General features: G+C 34.6%; 1 protein-coding gene across 6 annotated transcripts in view; it reads left to right on the top strand.

Annotated features, from left to right (window-relative positions):
• The window catches only part of LOC111714060 (calmodulin-binding transcription activator 2), a 65,837-nt gene extending 48,904 nt beyond the window's left edge, over positions 1-16,933 (top strand). For 3 of the 6 annotated variants that reach the window (XM_023489076.1, XM_023489116.1, XM_023489110.1), the window contains exons 9-27: positions 222-313; positions 345-381; positions 752-862; positions 940-1,941; positions 2,339-2,465; positions 2,593-2,834; positions 3,062-3,358; positions 4,450-4,958; positions 5,094-5,197; positions 5,276-5,603; positions 5,880-6,039; positions 6,883-6,977; positions 7,291-7,405; positions 8,071-8,270; positions 8,943-9,017; positions 9,307-9,340; positions 11,454-11,516; positions 15,476-15,673; positions 15,912-16,933. In XM_023489076.1, the coding sequence (XP_023344844.1) occupies positions 222-313; positions 345-381; positions 752-862; positions 940-1,941; positions 2,339-2,465; positions 2,593-2,834; positions 3,062-3,358; positions 4,450-4,958; positions 5,094-5,197; positions 5,276-5,603; positions 5,880-6,039; positions 6,883-6,977; positions 7,291-7,405; positions 8,071-8,270; positions 8,943-9,017; positions 9,307-9,340; positions 11,454-11,516; positions 15,476-15,637 (3,753 nt within the window). In that variant the 3' untranslated portion in view covers positions 15,638-15,673; positions 15,912-16,933. The remainder of the gene's footprint in view (positions 1-221; positions 314-344; positions 382-751; positions 863-939; positions 1,942-2,338; positions 2,466-2,592; positions 2,835-3,061; positions 3,359-4,449; positions 4,959-5,093; positions 5,198-5,275; positions 5,604-5,879; positions 6,040-6,882; positions 6,978-7,290; positions 7,406-8,070; positions 8,271-8,942; positions 9,018-9,306; positions 9,341-11,453; positions 11,517-15,475; positions 15,674-15,911) is intronic. The other 3 variants (XM_023489091.1, XM_023489102.1, XM_023489084.1) reach the window with 3 other exon arrangements.
• The last annotated feature ends 213 nt before the right edge of the window (positions 16,934-17,146 follow it).

Below are 17,146 nucleotides of genomic sequence, written 5' to 3'. Positions count from 1 at the left end.
TTAGATATTTCAAACTGTGAATTATTTTAGATCAAATAATCAGGTTGCAAAGATATAGGAATTATAATATTTGAGTTTATGGCAATGACTCAATTCCTTTAAAATTATAAAATCATTACTCCCATATTAGAAATATTTAAAGAAAACGACAAGAATTCCTGGTTCCTACTGCATTGAAAGTTGCAAGTATACAGAACAGATTTTAATTTTTCTGTTTTAAGACTGCCGAGACAGTTGAAGCTATCGTGGTTCAGCTGCTGGAGAAACAGAGAACTGCTAGAACCCTTGGACACATGGAGTGTTCATGTCCGGACTCAACCTGCCTAGACTATCAGATAGTACATCTCAACCTGCCTAGACAGTAAAACTTGTGTACATCAGGTAGTACAGGGTTAACCACAAAGGATGCGACTTCAGAGACGACTGTATATATATGATTGCCTGCATGCAGCTAAGGACTTCATTCTTCCTTTCAAATCATTGAATAATGGATTGTCTGCTAATAATAAGAAATAAACCATTTAAAGACGTCATTAAAAGCAGTAACTTTATTTAAAATTGGGATCTTCATATTTGAACGAGTTTAAGTCGTCTTTACAGTTACTTCCTTTGTGGTTAACTCTGTACAACTAGAAATACCTGCAATCCAATAATTCATAAATAAACTTCATGGATTTTCAACATTGATGCGGGATAAAAAGTTCATTAAATCTGTATTAATTAGAAGAAAAAGTTTTTATGCTTTTTTAAGGCGACTAAACCTGAGATGCATCCTGGTACGCATCATCGTAGTCGGGGTAGTCGAGGTGGAGGAGGAGGCGGAGGAGGAGGCCATCACCGGCATTTAGAAAACATGAACCAGGTAGGAATTGTAATTAATAAAAATTATTTAAAAACCTGTTTTCCACTCACTAATCTTGCTTTTTTTTCTCCCCAAAGTTTTTTGAGACTGACCATAGGTATTATCCAGAGAGTTCCAATTATTCCCAGGTCTCCTCCACGACTGGGAACCATGGAATGATGCTGGGAGGAGAACGACATTCTCCGGGTTCGGGACATTCTACTCCGAGTAGAGGACACACTCCCCTTGTGCTCTCTCTTTCCCAGCTGCAGGGTAGCGCTGGGCTGGTCATCCTAAACTCAAACTCCGGTCCAACCTCAACCACATCTAGTATGTCTCCTTACAACCGGCAAATATCTCCGCCTATCACAAACACGCCCTCCCCCCGCCCCCTCATCAGCTCATGTGAGGCAGATATATCCTCAGCTACACGAGGAGAGGTTGGGAGTGTGAGCGCTGCAGTCAACACGCTTACCAACATACATGAGTTCAGTTTAGACCTTAACAACGGGAACTTTGATACAGGATACTCAGGGCTACAACCTGTCACGGATAGTTTACTCTCCGGATCTGAGTCCCGGAAGTCGGATGAGGAAAGTATTAAGTCAGAATCTGACCACGGACCCTTGTTGGACTTCAAGTCTGCCTTCAGCGACCTGGAGAACAAGAACGATATGTCCTTCATTCATGAAACCCTAGATCTCACTCATGATGACCTGCACCGAACCTTGTCCGCGAACCTACCGTCCTGCAGTGAGCAGGCTCGTCAGATTCATCATCAACACCAGCAGGCCCTTCGGCATCATCAACACCATCAGCTCAACTCCATGGAGTACCAGGATCCAAACCAACAGGCTCATCACAACTCCTTCGACGTGAACCTGGACGCCTTTGATATCCTTTCCGACTTCCCTGAGCTGGCCCATTACGAGGGTGGATCCAACGGACTAATTAACAGTGGACATCCTGGACCCATGCTATCTCAGGCTGCTACTAACGTTAACTCCCATATTGGAGCAACAATCAAAACCCGAACCCTGGAGTACAGGGAGAACCTGGTTACCATCACAGACTATTCTCCTTCCTGGTCCTACACTGACGTAAGTACTGTTTTCGCTCTTGTAAGGTAGTAGTTGAATCAAGCTTAAACATGATTAAGCAAAATTATTTTTATTTCGCTATTTTCATATTTATTTCTTTATACATATTTATACATACTTATAAACATAAGGAATATTGATTGCATCAAATTATTTGCTTTGTCTCGTATTATATAAATGAATGAATAAGTTTCAGCCAGTCTTATTGCTCTAAAGGACTAAAATGCAGCGCACCTTGTGAGTAGACACTTTCAGGTTATTTTATTCTCGACTTCCAGTCTTCAAAACCTAGCAGATAAATGAAACTTTAACAGAATCAGGACTCTGTTATATCTCTATATAGTGTCCCTCCTAGCTAGGTCCTGGGTCTGAGAGCATGTCTAATCCTGTATTTCAGGGTCAAGAAAAGGTTTTGATCACTGGTCCCTGGTACAGCCAGTCTTCGGTTTATCAGATCTTGTTTGACGGAGAACCCGTCCCAACAACCCTGGTCCAGAGTGGAGTTCTTAGATGCTACTGCCCAGGTATAGATATACAATAAAACTTCAGTAATGATGAGAATAAAGGGATTATTCATATGCTATACTTTTGTTACCGCCTATATTACCCAACATACCTTAAAAATCCCTTTGAAATTTTACTTTTGTTTAGACCATCCCGCTGGAGATGTTAAAATTGAAGTTGCTTGCGGCGAAACTGTGATATGTAAACCTGTGATATTCAAATACAAGCCGAACTTAGCCAATCCTGGATCCAGGCTCCAACCTTTCAAGGAGTTTGATACCATGGATTCTAGCCGAGGAAGGAGTGAGCTGGATCTGAAACGCTGCCTACTGAGTAAACTGGAGAAGCTAGAAATATGCTCCTTGGAGCAGGTTCAGCAGATTTATGAGGTAATTCCTTCCATCCGCCCTGGGTTTGACAACTAGGAAAATCATTTTCAATTCCTCCTCTCAACCCGGCGTTATAAACATCAAATTTTATCTTCTCCTATTATTCTATCCCAGTTTCCCACACTAGAGAATTTATATTTAAAGAATATTTTCAAGAATTGTCAGCTGTAGATTCCTTTCCTCTCCATAATTACCAGTCTTGCCACGGTCAGACTCTAATTTTACAGGAAAACTTTACCGAGTTTGAAGACCAGTTGGTGACAATGTGCCAAAAACTGACGACAGATGAGTGGGGGGAGAAGGGGTTGGGGGGAATCAAGATGAGAGAGGAGGGAGGTGGTATGAAAACGAGGAGTGACGGGTTGGATTCTGATACAGAGGAGAGTATTCTCCACCTAGCTGCTAGCCTAGGGTTGAGCAGGTTAGTCTGCTCCCTACTCCACTGGGCTGCAGAGCGTCCTGGGAAGAGGATAGGAAGAGAGGTGGATGCTCTAGCTAAGGATGGACTAGGATACACTCCACTGGTAATTAGATATTACTAATTCTTGTTTGCTCCAGTAAATTCTATTCTATTCATGATTCTAATTATTGCATCTATATTCTACAATTTACATTTTGAGCTTAATATTTCTTCTACTCTTGAATATTTTCCTTTCTTACTCAACAGGATGTCTTAAAACGTTAAAAGGGTGATTGTTAATTGTTTTTTTAATCTTAAAAGTTTTTTTTGTACAAACTAAAAAGTAGGTTTGAGCTTAGATCTTGTAAGTTTGATCTCAAGATTAAAAGGTTTAATCTTAATCTTGAAGGTTTTATCTTTAATCTTAAAGGTTTGATTTAAAACTTGAAGGCTTAATCTTAAGCTTGAAGTCTTAATATTAAGCTTGAAGGCTTAATCTTCGAAAGGTTTGGTCGCAAATCTTTAAGGGTTGACATTAAAATACGATATTTTTCAAAATTTGACATTAAAGTAAAAAAATGGTATCTAATTTTATCAATGGTTTTGAAGTTAAAGCTTAATATTAGGTTTGGATTGGGATTGAAAGTTTGAGGAAAACTCCAGTATCTTAAGGTTCTGAGCTACGGATAAACCTTTCCGTAATTAGATGATATCTAGGATTTTAAATGCTACTGGAGCACATTAAGGAAGAAAAGTTAATGGTAGTTACAGACTTGGGAGTAGAGACATGCTATTTAATTTTATTCAAGGTTTGAGAATTGCTCTGGCTTTACATTAGAAATTATTTCCTGGTTAGTTTTCTCTCTCTAGTCGGGGACACATATTTCGTGAAACAGTTTCAACTGATTCTTATCTAAGATCGTGAAGGTTTTGTGAACATTTTGTTAAGGCTCGAATTTCTACTTTCAAATCATACAAGCGTAATGTGAATAAAAATGGTATTTTTATATACATTTGATATTGAGTAAATGTCTTAAAGTTCTATTTTTGTGTTGTTACAATTACTTTTAACGATTTAACATTTCTATTTTAGTTTTAATATACAATTTATTTGTGTAAAGTTCCTTGTACCGTTGTATATTAAGATGAAAACTTGCAAATGTTACAGAGTGTTCTTGTGGAACCATGTTTATTGGGTTAATTCATCATGTTTAGATGTTGGCATGTAGAGAGGGACGGAGAGAGGTTGCAACCATACTCTACCATTGGAACTCTACAGCAGCAACAATGAGGAACAAGCAGGGGCAAACCTGTGCTGAGGTTGCTGGAGGATCCAGGTGTCCTCAGTTCAAGGAGGAGCTGGAGAAGATGGAGAGGATGAAGAAAAATCAGCAAATTGACTCTTGCTCAGTTTCCAAACATGGAAAGGAGACCAAGCCCGAGTTCCTAAAGCCCGGAAACAAATTTATTAGAAGGATTGTTCGAGCACCAAGTTTGGAAGGATATCTGAGTATTCCTGGATCTACTAGACGAAGTCCAAGTCCGCTCCGAAGTCCTGGACTAAGATCTGTCTCTGCCAGCGTGCGTTCTCTCCGAGCTGGATCTCCGGCACAAACTAAACAGAGGAAACTTAAACAAAGCAAGAGACCCTCGGTAGACTCCGGTATCAATATAGATATGCAACCTGTCAAAACCAATCACAAGGAGGCCAGACAACTTTCAAAGTAAGACATTCAACTTGTCCTGAATCATCAAACCTTACAATTCATTCTTCAATGTTAACAACATGTTTCTCTCGAAATATCTCAACAATCTTTCATTCTTTCTCAAGTTTGAGGTTAATGCTGAATCTTTTGTAGGAATGACAGAAGTTTGTCTCTACCTTGCTCCGGGTTCCAGAGAACTCTCAACTCTCACGAGAATATAACTATTTACAAAATTCTACCAACGGGACCGGAAAAACGTAAGCTTTGGTCGAAACTATTTTATCCCTGGATATTTTCCCAGATTTTATTTTTTTTTTGAATTGATTAATTTTTAGAAACTGAGAACAGCTGTTCCTGTGATTGTCCCGGATCCCCAATCATTGATATCGAGGGTGTAAGCAGTGAAGATGAGAACGACGACGACATTCAGGATACGGAAGACGAGGAGAAGGTGTTTACCCTGGCAGAGCAGTTTCTTGCTGCTATGCCGGACAGGATAAAGTTCGACACTACTAGCATTGATGATGATGATGAATCTATGGATGGTATTGAGTGCTATAGTGCTGGAGGAGCTGACTGTTGTTCTGAAGATCTCGGTGTAGAATCAATGGCAGATGATCAAAGTGTTGATTTTGAATTTAACTTTGAAGAAGCTTGTCACAGGTAAAATTATTTACATTTTTATCATCATTTTATATATTTTTTTTTCATATGAAATGTTTGAATATTTCCTTGGTACAATTTACTTTTCAATAATTTTTTGATGGAATTGAAATTTCATGATTTGTTGAATAAAATTAATGTCTATGTAGTTATTGTATTACATTATAAAAACCTCATGAGAAAGTTTTAGGTTGTAAAACTTTCATAACTAATTTTCTATTATTATTAAATATTCATGTTAATTTTCCATTGCTCGTATGAATGATTTATTTTCAGTTACAGAGATCCAGTAACTCCAAACTCGAGTTTATCTCCAGCATCCTTCTCCGTAGAGTCTCCTCGGTCTGCTCTTCAAGATTCTCCAAGTCCTAATCTAACCTTCTGCTTTGATCCTAGATCCGCTCCAACCACAGCCGGGCTCAGCGAGTTCCTTCAGGTAAAATTATTTTAGAAAATGACTGTTTTAGAAATTATTTATTTTGTTTTTAATTATCCTTCAGTGAAGATGGCCAACAATTTATTCTTAACGTCACCCTTCTTATCTGAAGTTTATTTGCTTTTCTGCTGTAAAAATAAATTTAAAATCACTTTAGTATATAAACAACGATCGCAAGTTATCAGTCAGAGGGTTAAATAGTTCTGAGCTGAATTGTAATAGCTGCTGTTTTGAAGGATTGTTTAAAATTATGTTGACTGTCCCTTTAAAAGTTTCTTTTTAATTTCCCGTGCTCATTTTTAACATATTTGAGAAGTTAGTCTAAAAGTTTTCTGATAATCTCCATATCGTTGAATATAGTTTAAAAGTTTTTAAAACTCTTCAAATATGATTTTGATTTATTTAAGAATAAATTGTGTAGTGTTGTATGTTTTATATTCCTCCTCAAAGATAATATATTCTCATTGGAAAATTGAAATTGAAACTTCCTGAGTTTGAGAGCCAATGAAGCGATAAATATCAATGCTTTACTCCGTCCTGAACTAGTTTCCAGAAAATATTCAGTCAACAGTTGTACCCGGAGCATTCCCGCTCCCACCCGACCAGTTTTCTGTCCCCACCCTGACTCAAGTATTTTCTTATATCCGGAGAACAAGGAGAATATTTGACAAGGATTTAGTTTCCAACCTTTCCTTAAATCATTCTTACCGTAGATGATTGAAGAAAATCAATCTTAACTTCTAGTTTAAAAGATCGTTTTTGATGATTTAGTTTTACGGTCAGTTTAATCCTTGAAATATTCAAACCTTGATTTTTTAAATAATCTGAAACTGTTTACTCCAGGCTAAGTGTGAGAAGGACCTATCCAACCTTACTCTCAATGAAAGGGAGCAGAGGGAGCTGTATCAAGCAGCTCAGATCATACAGAAGGCTTACAGGTAGTCTTACTCAGGGTATTTACATAGGGGCACAAAGAACTGTGGAATAGGAAGACGACTGTTGGAATAAAGTCATAACTTTAAATGGTCCTATGAACATATAACACATTAATTGTTCAGTTAGCACAATCCTCTTTCACTTAATACGTTGTTTTTTAAGCTACTGAAAAACTAATTGCTTTGTAAAACAACATCAAAAACACACTATATACTCTTATGTATGATAAATCTAACACGTTGCTTCCTTAAGCTGTTTTCGGTTAAGCTCTATCCCAATGCACCATTACTCCTGGATAACCCCAACCTTGTTTAGATCGTATAAAGGACGGAAGAAGAGTGAGTGTGAGGAAGGAAGGTTGGACGAGGAGACGGAGAAGGAAGCACGAGCTGCTGTTCTTATTCAAAACTATTACCGGAGATATAAGCAGGTTCGATATTTACATGAATTATTCCCTCCCCCCTAATAGAAATAAATCTTCTGAATTCCTCCATTTACATATATCATGTTCTACCGTCGTTCAAATATTTTATTATATTTGAATGTGAACCCAGGCTTGTAATTGGTGGTAACCACCAGGAAAACAAGACGGATGGTTCAGGACGGATTGATCAGGGGTTTCTTGTTTATCCTGGAGAAATCTGTTCAATGTTTTCTTTTAATAATTCTCAGTAGTCCCGCAGGGACGGTTAACCTCCTATTAGAAGAGAGGGCGGAGGAGGGGAATCTTCAATAAACCATGAAATATAATTGCTGTAAAATACTAAATTTCTATTTTAATACCTGTCCCTGGAGACATAAAATAACAACATGATAACATACTTTTATATTTATAAAAAACATTTTTATTAAGTATAATTGAACTAGTTGTAGGGTTTGATAGTTTAACAATCTTAATGCTTAAAACTTTTTTTTTGATTTTCTGATTCCCTATTTGGATTTTGAGGCGTTAGATTTGTTCAAATTTCGTATATTTTAATATTTTTCATAGCAAATAGTTGAATTGAACACACATTCATTAGTTTTCAACTCTGGGCCCATATAATACTTTAGCTCCCCATTTTGTGATATATCTGTATGGCCTGAATGTTGTAGTATTGCTACTGGAAGCAGATGGCGGCCGCTGCTAGTGTGATCCAGAAGAACTACAGAAACTACTGCGAGCACAAGAGGTTCAGGAAGAACGAGGAAGCTGCCACCTGTATCCAGACCTACTACAGGAACTACAGGGATCAAGGAAGAACTAGGAAAAGGAACTCAGAGGAGAAGGAAGGAACACCAACTTCTGGTTTCAAGTAAGATTTTTATGAAAATCATGACATAAGGTGTTTGGAAATTGATTTATTAATGAGATCTTTTATGGACGGATAAAACCTGATCTCTTTTTGTCTAGAAATCATAATTCGAGATAGATTCCTCTTCCCGGGATTGAGTAAAGGGACTGTAGCCGTCATTTCAAGATATACAACTGTACCATTATAACCCCAATCTGATCAAAATGTGGAAGATAACGTCGTTTTTCTGACCTCAAAACTATTTATTTCTGTGAATTTCTCTATTGTTTCTAGTAAGCAAGAAATGCGCAAACTACTTTTGCAGATAAACCACATATTAAAATAAACAGTGGCCGAATTTAAAGAATTTGATCGGCGGTTTAAATTTAAGCCGCGGTTTAAATATGGTTGGTGCCACTTAAAATTATATCAAATGTTTTAAGATTTAAGCCGGCGCTTAATTTAAACCGGGTTTTGGCGGATTTAAACCGCGGGTCAAATTCTTTAAATTCCATCTCAGTTTATGTAAATAAAAACATACTTGATCATACAAAACCTTTGAGGGTATCGTTGTAAATCGGGCATTGCCATATTTGCATGGATGGTAACTTGAAATTACACTTACAGTCCCTTTAAGATCTTTCTTTCCATTGAAAAGTGTCCAACTGTTTCCTAAATGCTGAATCTGTTCAGGCGAACCATCTGTCAGCGTAGGCAGAACCAAGCAGCGAGGAAGATTCAACAGTTTATGCGGAGAACTCATTTAAAGTAAGATAGATGGCGTGCTAAACCTGTTTTATATAATTTTATTTATTCACGGGGGGTCTTCGTCAATCTCAGGGTTAATTGAATATTGTTTACTCACGGGCACCTTGGTCGAGGGGAAATTTTTTTTAGTTTTCTTATCAGGATACTTTACAGTGAAAATAATTAACTGTTTGATAATCAAAATACTAACATTTAATGTTTTTTAATTAATCCTACATGCAAGTTCTTTCTTATCTAGCTAATTAACTTCAATGATAATCCAATAATACTAACTGATCTATTTTGCCAGCACTATCAATGAGGTTTTAAGTCCTCGGAGTGATGTAAGTATAATTAACCTACCTAAACCTACACTATAGTTAAGTGGATTAGTCGGATAAAAGTATTGATCAATGTTGCTTCAGAGTACAGTATCTTAAACTTAAACTAGACGAGTGTGCTCAATATTTGTCTATTTCAAGCGTAAGATTTGTTGTGAAATTGAAAATAGTGAAAACTAGAAATAAAATTAGAAAATTATTAGGGTCTAGTTCTCCGGATATACATCAAGAAAGTTTTAGTTTAGTCAAAAATAAGTCTTCTTAAAAAGATTGTTTAAACATGCATAGGTTCAGTTTATTACAAAATATCCAGGGTTAAACATGCACAGGTTGAGTATACTCCAGTATATCCAGATTTTAACATGTATGGGTTCAGTTTACTCGAGTATATCCAGGTTTAAACATGTTTGGGTTCAGTTTACTCCAGTATATCCAGGTTTAAACATGCATAGGTTCAGTTTACTCCTTGATATCCAGCATTAAACATGTATAGGTTTAGTTTACTCCAGTACATCCAGGTTTATAAATGCCTAGGTTTAACTTACTCCAGTATATCCAGGTTTATGCATAGGTTCAGTTTTCTATGATATATCCAGGTTTAAACATGCAAAGGTCCAGTTTACTCCAGTACATCCAGGTTTAAACATGTAAAGATTCAGTTTACTCTAGTATATCCAGGTTTATTTATGCATAGGTTCAGTTTTCTATGATATATCCAGGTTTAAACATGCAAAGGTCCAGTTTACTCCAGTACATCCACGTTTAAACATGCCAAGGTTTAAATTACTCTAGTATATCCAGGTTTATACATGTATAGGTTCAGTTTCTATGATATATTGAGGTTTAAACATCCTTAGTTTCAATTTACTCCATGATATCCAGTATTAAACATTTATAGGTTCAATTTACTATTGTATATAAAAGTTTAAACATGTATAGATTCAGTTTACTCCAGTACATCCAGGTTTAAACATGTATAGATTCAGTTTACTCCAGTTTATCCAAGTTTTTTTTTATGTAGAGGTTCAGTTTTCTATGATATATTCAGGTTTACACATGCAGAAGTTCAGTTTACTCCAGTACATCCAGGTTTATTTATGCATAGGTTCAGTTTCTATGATATATTCAGGTTTAAACATGCAAAGGTCCAGTTTACTCCAGTACATCCAGGTTTAAACATTTATAGATTCAATATACTCCAGTATATCCAGGTGTATACATGTATAGGTTCAGTTTCTATGATATATTCAGGTTTTTAACATGCAAAGGCCCAGTTTACTCCAGTACATCCAGGTTTAAACATGTATAGATTCAGTTTACTCTAGTATATCCAGGTTTATTTATGTATAGGTTCAGTTTCTATGATATATTCAGGTTTTAACATGCAAAGGTCCAGTTTTCTCCAGTACATCCAGATTTAAACATGTATAGTTTCAGTTTACTCCAGAATATCCAGGTTTATTTATGTATATATTCAGGTTTAAACATGCAAAGGTTCAGTTTACTCCAGTATATCCAGGTTTATTTATGTATAGGTTCAGTTTCTATGATATATTCAGGTTTAAACATGCAAAGGTTCAGTTTACTCCAGTACATCCAGGTTTAAACATGCCTAGGTTTAATTTACTCCAGTACATCCAGGTTTAAACATGCCTAGGTTTAATTTACTCCAGTATATCCAGGTTTAAATGTGGAAAGGTTCAGTTTAACTCAATATATCCAGGTTTCCCCATGTTTTGATTTAGCTAGACAAATTGAATGTACATACTCTGTTTACTTCATATTGAAAATATTACTCCTTACTCTGTTTCAAAACTATATCAACATTTAATCAAAACAGTTCCAAGAAATAAGGAATGGGACTAAGTCCGAGTTTTTATTGATCGTCGACTAGTGTTTATGAAATGATTATTTTAATTTTCAAATTTTTAAAGTTTACAGAATACTGCATATAATACACTTGAGTTTTGCCAGCCCTATTCTATACTCAGTATCCCCTGTGTATAAACGGAGAACTAGAAACCTTTAGTTCTACTAACTAGGAGTATTATAATAACTATTCCATCCTGACTGTAGATCACGGTTAAGATAAATTAATAATATGATCCCGGTTTAGAGCTGGTGTGGTATGAGTAAACCTATCTATCAGAGACGGTTCTATTCTCCGATCTTTAGTTCAGTATGTCCCAACCTTGTTTATTAAACTGTTCTCATGTTAAATTTGAAGTATTCTAGGTGGTTATGCTTGATTGTTATAAAGGGCACTGCTTGCTGAATGCTGATTATTTACAATATCAGTTTAAATATTCGTTGTGTTAACAGTACATGGTGCCCTTTTTTTGGTTTCCCCTTTGCCAATTAAAGGAATTGTTCACTTTTTTCAAAATACACAGTTATCTCAATTTTAAGAATTTGGAACATTTTAAGCCAATTTCTCGAAAAAATTATCGATGGCCTGAACGATTTGATAAGTTCAGTCAAAATTACTTCAGCGGTTTTGTCAGAAAATCCTGACTTCTTGTAAAGAAATTAGTCTCAAATTTTCTAATCCCAATTCTTTGCAACCTGGTGGTGCAAACCTTAGATTTTTCCTTCTTGGATTACTACATCTAATAGAATTCATAGTTTGAAATATCAAAGGTTTACGACATTGGGGTGCATTTGCAAATATATAGAGATTATAAAATCTGAGTTGTTGCAAGAACTCTATTCCTTTCGTGGTTTTATTTACCATTTCCTGTACAAAATAACAACGCTAGGTTTTAGATGTCAAATTAAGTAATCATAAGTTTGTCAAAAACGATTACGTAATTTATTTTGTTTATAAACTAACAGAAAATGCACGCAAAATCCGTACCTGAACCGATGGGTTTCTGACAAAAATGCAGTTATTATTTTGAAAAAACGTATCAAGCAATTCTGGACTTTAGTTGTTAGATTAGCAAAGTTGTGTTCCAAAATTTTAAAAATGTGTTATTTTATGTATTTTTGATAAAGATAAACAACCCTCTTCATAAATATAAAGATTTTTTGTTAGTTCATCTATTGGGGAAAAGGGTGGGTTTGTTTCCCCAGGTTTTAGTTGTAAAAACAAGTAGAAAATAAATATCTAGAAAATAAATAAATAAATTCACAAATATTTAAGTATTTCCTCTCGTTCAAACTAAAAATAAAATATCGAACTAAGAAGACCAGAAAAATGTTTTAAATTTGTTATCTTAAGATTTAAATTATTTCTGGTTTTCGGTTTCTTTTTCTTTAAATCAAACGTTTATGTGTGTTTTTAATAGATGTTTTAATAGATGTTTTAATAGATGTTTTTAAATATTTTTAAGCATTGAGCATTGATCTTACACACCGTTAATTAGCCAATTTATAATAGTCGTCGTCGTATATATCAATACAATGAAGACGACTTTACATTTTAATTTTGATTTTAACAAGCTTTCAAACAGCATGGAGATACAAAAAATGTAAACACAGAGAAGCTGTCAGTTAACAGATTCTTTAAATGTTTACTTGTAAACTTGTAATTTGAAAAAAGCTTGTTAAAGAACTAAACCTAATTAGAAAAGTCGTTTTCATTGTATTGCTATAAACGCCGACTACTATAGTTTATGGATTGTTAATAGATTCATAATCTGTAAAAAAGAGACATGAGCTCTATGTAGAAGTTCATGAATAGTTCCCAATGCGTAGGTCATTTTATGAAAAGTTTCCTAATATACCATTAGTTCATGAATAAATAATTTCAACTCTGTTATGGGCAATTTACAAGGAGAAAACATCTTAACAGTTCAGCATACAATTCATTTTTCAAATTTACGACTATTGTTTGTTGAAATTCAGGAAAATTACTACTTTGGGGGATATTTATTTTGAAATAGAATATTATACATGCCAGATATTGGGGGGGACTCTTATACATTCATGATGCCTAAAATGTAAATCAAGTTTAAGGAATTTTATAGAAAAATCTTTAACTTCATTCTTCAAATACTATACTTTGTGTACACTTGCAGACTTAGTGTCTGGCTCAAATAAATACATAGCATTTTTCTAATTCTATACGTACCTAATTTCAATATTTAATGTTCTTTTCTACAGTTTTTACTAAAATAAGAAAATGTCGCCAAACATGTCCTATATTTCCCCCTGTAAGGTGACGATAAAAATAAAAAATAAAAAAAATTAGTTTATTTCACGTGTCAATTTTTAGGAAAGTCCGATGTTTGACATTTTATTATATCGGCTTAAAATTTCCAATCAAAAGACGCAAATTATAAGCTGCACCCGGGTTTTAAATTTTCTTTTATTACCCCAAATTATTTCATTCTTCAATTATCTTGAGTCAATCTAAAAAAACGGACATCCGTTCAAAATTGAAGCTTTTACATCAACTCACTGGTTTTTTGATTACGAATAATCGCGGATTTTTAGTTTTTCGTCTTAATTATTATGAAAAGTCTATTTCTCCGTAGTGGTTGACTTTAAGTAAACAAGAGAACTAAAATACTATAGGATTAACTAGTTCACTAGCAAATATTAAACTAAGTAACTGTTAAGAATAAATGTTTTAGCACATATTTAACAGATAGTACAATAGATGATTGTATTTGTAGAAAATTGTGTACGCTTATCAAACCGGGGTTTCAATTGCACTCAATAATCCAAGCTTGAAATGGGTCAGCTGTATTGGTATAGATGAAAGAGATTGTACGTAAAAATATTATCCTAAACAACTATTTTATTGTCCTATCTGTATAGTCTTTGGTTTTTCTGATGTTTAGATTATTGGTTAAAATTTCTTTGTGTGAGCTAAATGTAACAGGTTGCCTCAAAGCTCAATATTGAATAATTCTGGAATCTGGGTCAACCTGTTTTTTTATGTTTGGTTATCTGTGTTTTTGTGTTAAGGAAGGGGTCTTCACGTGTATCAGATAAAATACATTTTTTAAGAAAAACAAATTTAAAAGGATGTATTTGAACAGAATTAAAATAACCTTAATCTAAATCTGAATCAGGAGATTAGAAAATGTAACAACATGAATGTTAGTCGTGAACCCCCTTGAATTCCTTGACACCCCTTGTTGATGTATCGGATATTTCTAGAGTATTCCATCTTGTCAAAACTAAACTCTAGAAACATCCTCTCCATGTATTAACTGTAACCCTCATTATAGGAAAAATTAATGTTAATTTTAATATTTATCAATTTGTAAGATTTTGTAGATCCGGGAGCCGGGAGAGAGGTAGGTTTTGAACCAGGAGCAGATCTATTTCTGCCCCCCCCCCCTGCATGCTACTACAGCTTCGCATGTATCTCGCTCTTTGCATGTATGTTTGTTATTATCTTTGAATATAGCAGTACCTAATTTTTATTGGTACTAATGTACATAAGTATGTAAGTGCCCCAAAGAAGATATATTTTTTTTCAAGGGATGAATTTAGACACTGTCAGTTCTAGGAGAAGATAAGAGACCATCAATGGTTTAATTATGTTTAGTGAGTAATATTACTCCCAGTGTATCCTTGACTAATATTACTCCTAGTGTATCCTTGAGTAATATTACTCCCATTGTATCCTTGAGTAATATTACTCACAGTTTATCCTTGAGTAATATTACTGCCAGTGTATCCTTGAGTAATATCATTTCCAATGTATCCTTGAGTAATATTATTTCAAGCGTATCCTTGAGTAAGATTACTTCCTGGGTATCCTTCAGTAATATTACTCCCAATGTATCCTTGAGTAATATTATTCCAAGCGTATCCTTGAGTAATTTTACTCACAGTGTATCCTCAAGTAATATTACTCCCAGTGCATCCTCAAGAAAAATTACTCCCAGTGTATCCTCAAGTAAGATTACTTACTCCATGTGTATCCTTGAGTAAGATAACTCCATGTATATCCTTAAGTAAGATAACTCCATTTGTATCCTTAAGTAAGATAACTCCATTAGATTACTCCATGTGTATCCTCTAGTAAGATTCCTCCATGTGTATCCTCTAGTAAGATTACTCCATGTGTATCCTCTAGTAAGATTACTCCCTAGTAAGATTACTCCGTGTGTTTACTTGAATAAGATTACTTCCAGTTAAACCAAGAACCCTGAGTAAGATAATAAACTACTTCAGGTTGCAGAGCGCCCGGGATGTTACGGGTGCAGGAAGAGGGAAGCTCCCGACCCCCGCCATGCAGTTCCCGCTAAACTACCAGGACACACCCACCCACACTATCCGACACACCCATACATGTTCCAGGGTTGGGGTCAACACTCAGGAGCTAACAAAATTTAATTCAACATCAGATGAAGATCTTCCAAAACTTAAAACGTAGGTTTATTTTTTAAGTCAAAAATATTTCAAAATTAAACCTCTGTTTTTACAATTTCTATCAAATTCAACTAATTTTTAGCTTTCATTTAAAATTGTTGAATTTTACAACCTTTTTAATCTTTTTAAAGTTTTCGTTCTATAATTTACACCAAGAGTGCATTTTAAACTTAGTTAACAAATTGAATACATAATATAATGATGACATAATATCTTTATTTATATGTATATATTTTAGATTACGAAAATTAGTCTGAAGTCGAAGGTCTACAGTCTGCACAAAAAAAATTCAAGCATAATGAAGCATTTACCCTCACATCCTTGGTTTAAAAGTACAACAATTATTTGGCGAAGACAAATCTTCGAAAAGTGCTTTTTTGCTGAGTTTTAGTTCCGTGCAAACACTTTGTTAATATGGCAAATTTAGGTTTTACAAAAATTAACTTGATTAGAGAATGTAGAATTTATTAAAAGTCAGTTTCTAGGATTACCAAAGCGAACTAGTCTTGGCTTTAAATCAGTATTTATTTTTATCAATTGTATACTGATATACAGGGATCAAAATGTTTAAGCGTTTCATAAGAATGTCAACATTTTAATTGTTATTAACACATTTAATTAAAGCAGGGCAAAGGAAGATCTATAAAGTCGTCATTATTTTCCGTCTTTGAATTATGTTTAGCTGTGCGTGTACTGTACAACCTCAACTTAAATACAACTGTAAGGGATTCTTCAGATATATTGGGTCTGCAGGAGGTACCTATCCAACAGGAGGTACCTATCCTACAGGAGGTACCTATCCAACAGGAGGTACCTATCCAACAAAACGATGTGTTACCCAAAAGTACGGATAGTTGGTACGTAATTGCCACCTACAATTTATAATATGCATACGCAAGCGCAAAGCAATTGAGTCTTTGTCACAGACTCAAATATATATCTTTGCAACCGGATGGTGTAAACCTTTGATATTTCAACTTTGATTATTTGATTTTACAGAAGCTATAGTTTGAAGTATCTAAGGTCATTATGTTGAAAAGACATAGAGATTAGAAAATCAGAGTTTGTGGCAAAAACTAATTTAATCCTTTGTCAGATATTAGCGACTAAGGTAAAATATTTGTAAAACAATATATTATTGAAAGAATTCTTGCCGGGTCAAAAATTCATGTACTTCTTACATGCAGTACACACACACACGACATTACTCAATGACGACTTTTAATGTAATTTTTGGTTATCTACCTCCTCTCTGCAAATCATATAGTAACTAATTATAGAAATTTTTAAGAAATGTTTAACTTATATTTATGTTTCAAGAATTGTTATTTCCAATGATTTCAATTATTTATTTTGAATTTACGATTCTGTGATTAATTTCAATTTACGTCTGATTTTTACACCTGATTTTGTTATATTTTATATTGATAAAAATTTTTGAAATATTACCTCACATCAGTTTTTTAAAGAGAT

This window comes from Eurytemora carolleeae, unplaced genomic scaffold (assembly GCF_000591075.1).
Source record: "Eurytemora carolleeae unplaced genomic scaffold, Eaff_2.0 scaffold84, whole genome shotgun sequence".
Taxonomy (NCBI): domain Eukaryota; kingdom Metazoa; phylum Arthropoda; class Copepoda; order Calanoida; family Temoridae; genus Eurytemora; species Eurytemora carolleeae.
This window is presented reverse-complemented; position numbering and strand designations above follow the sequence as displayed.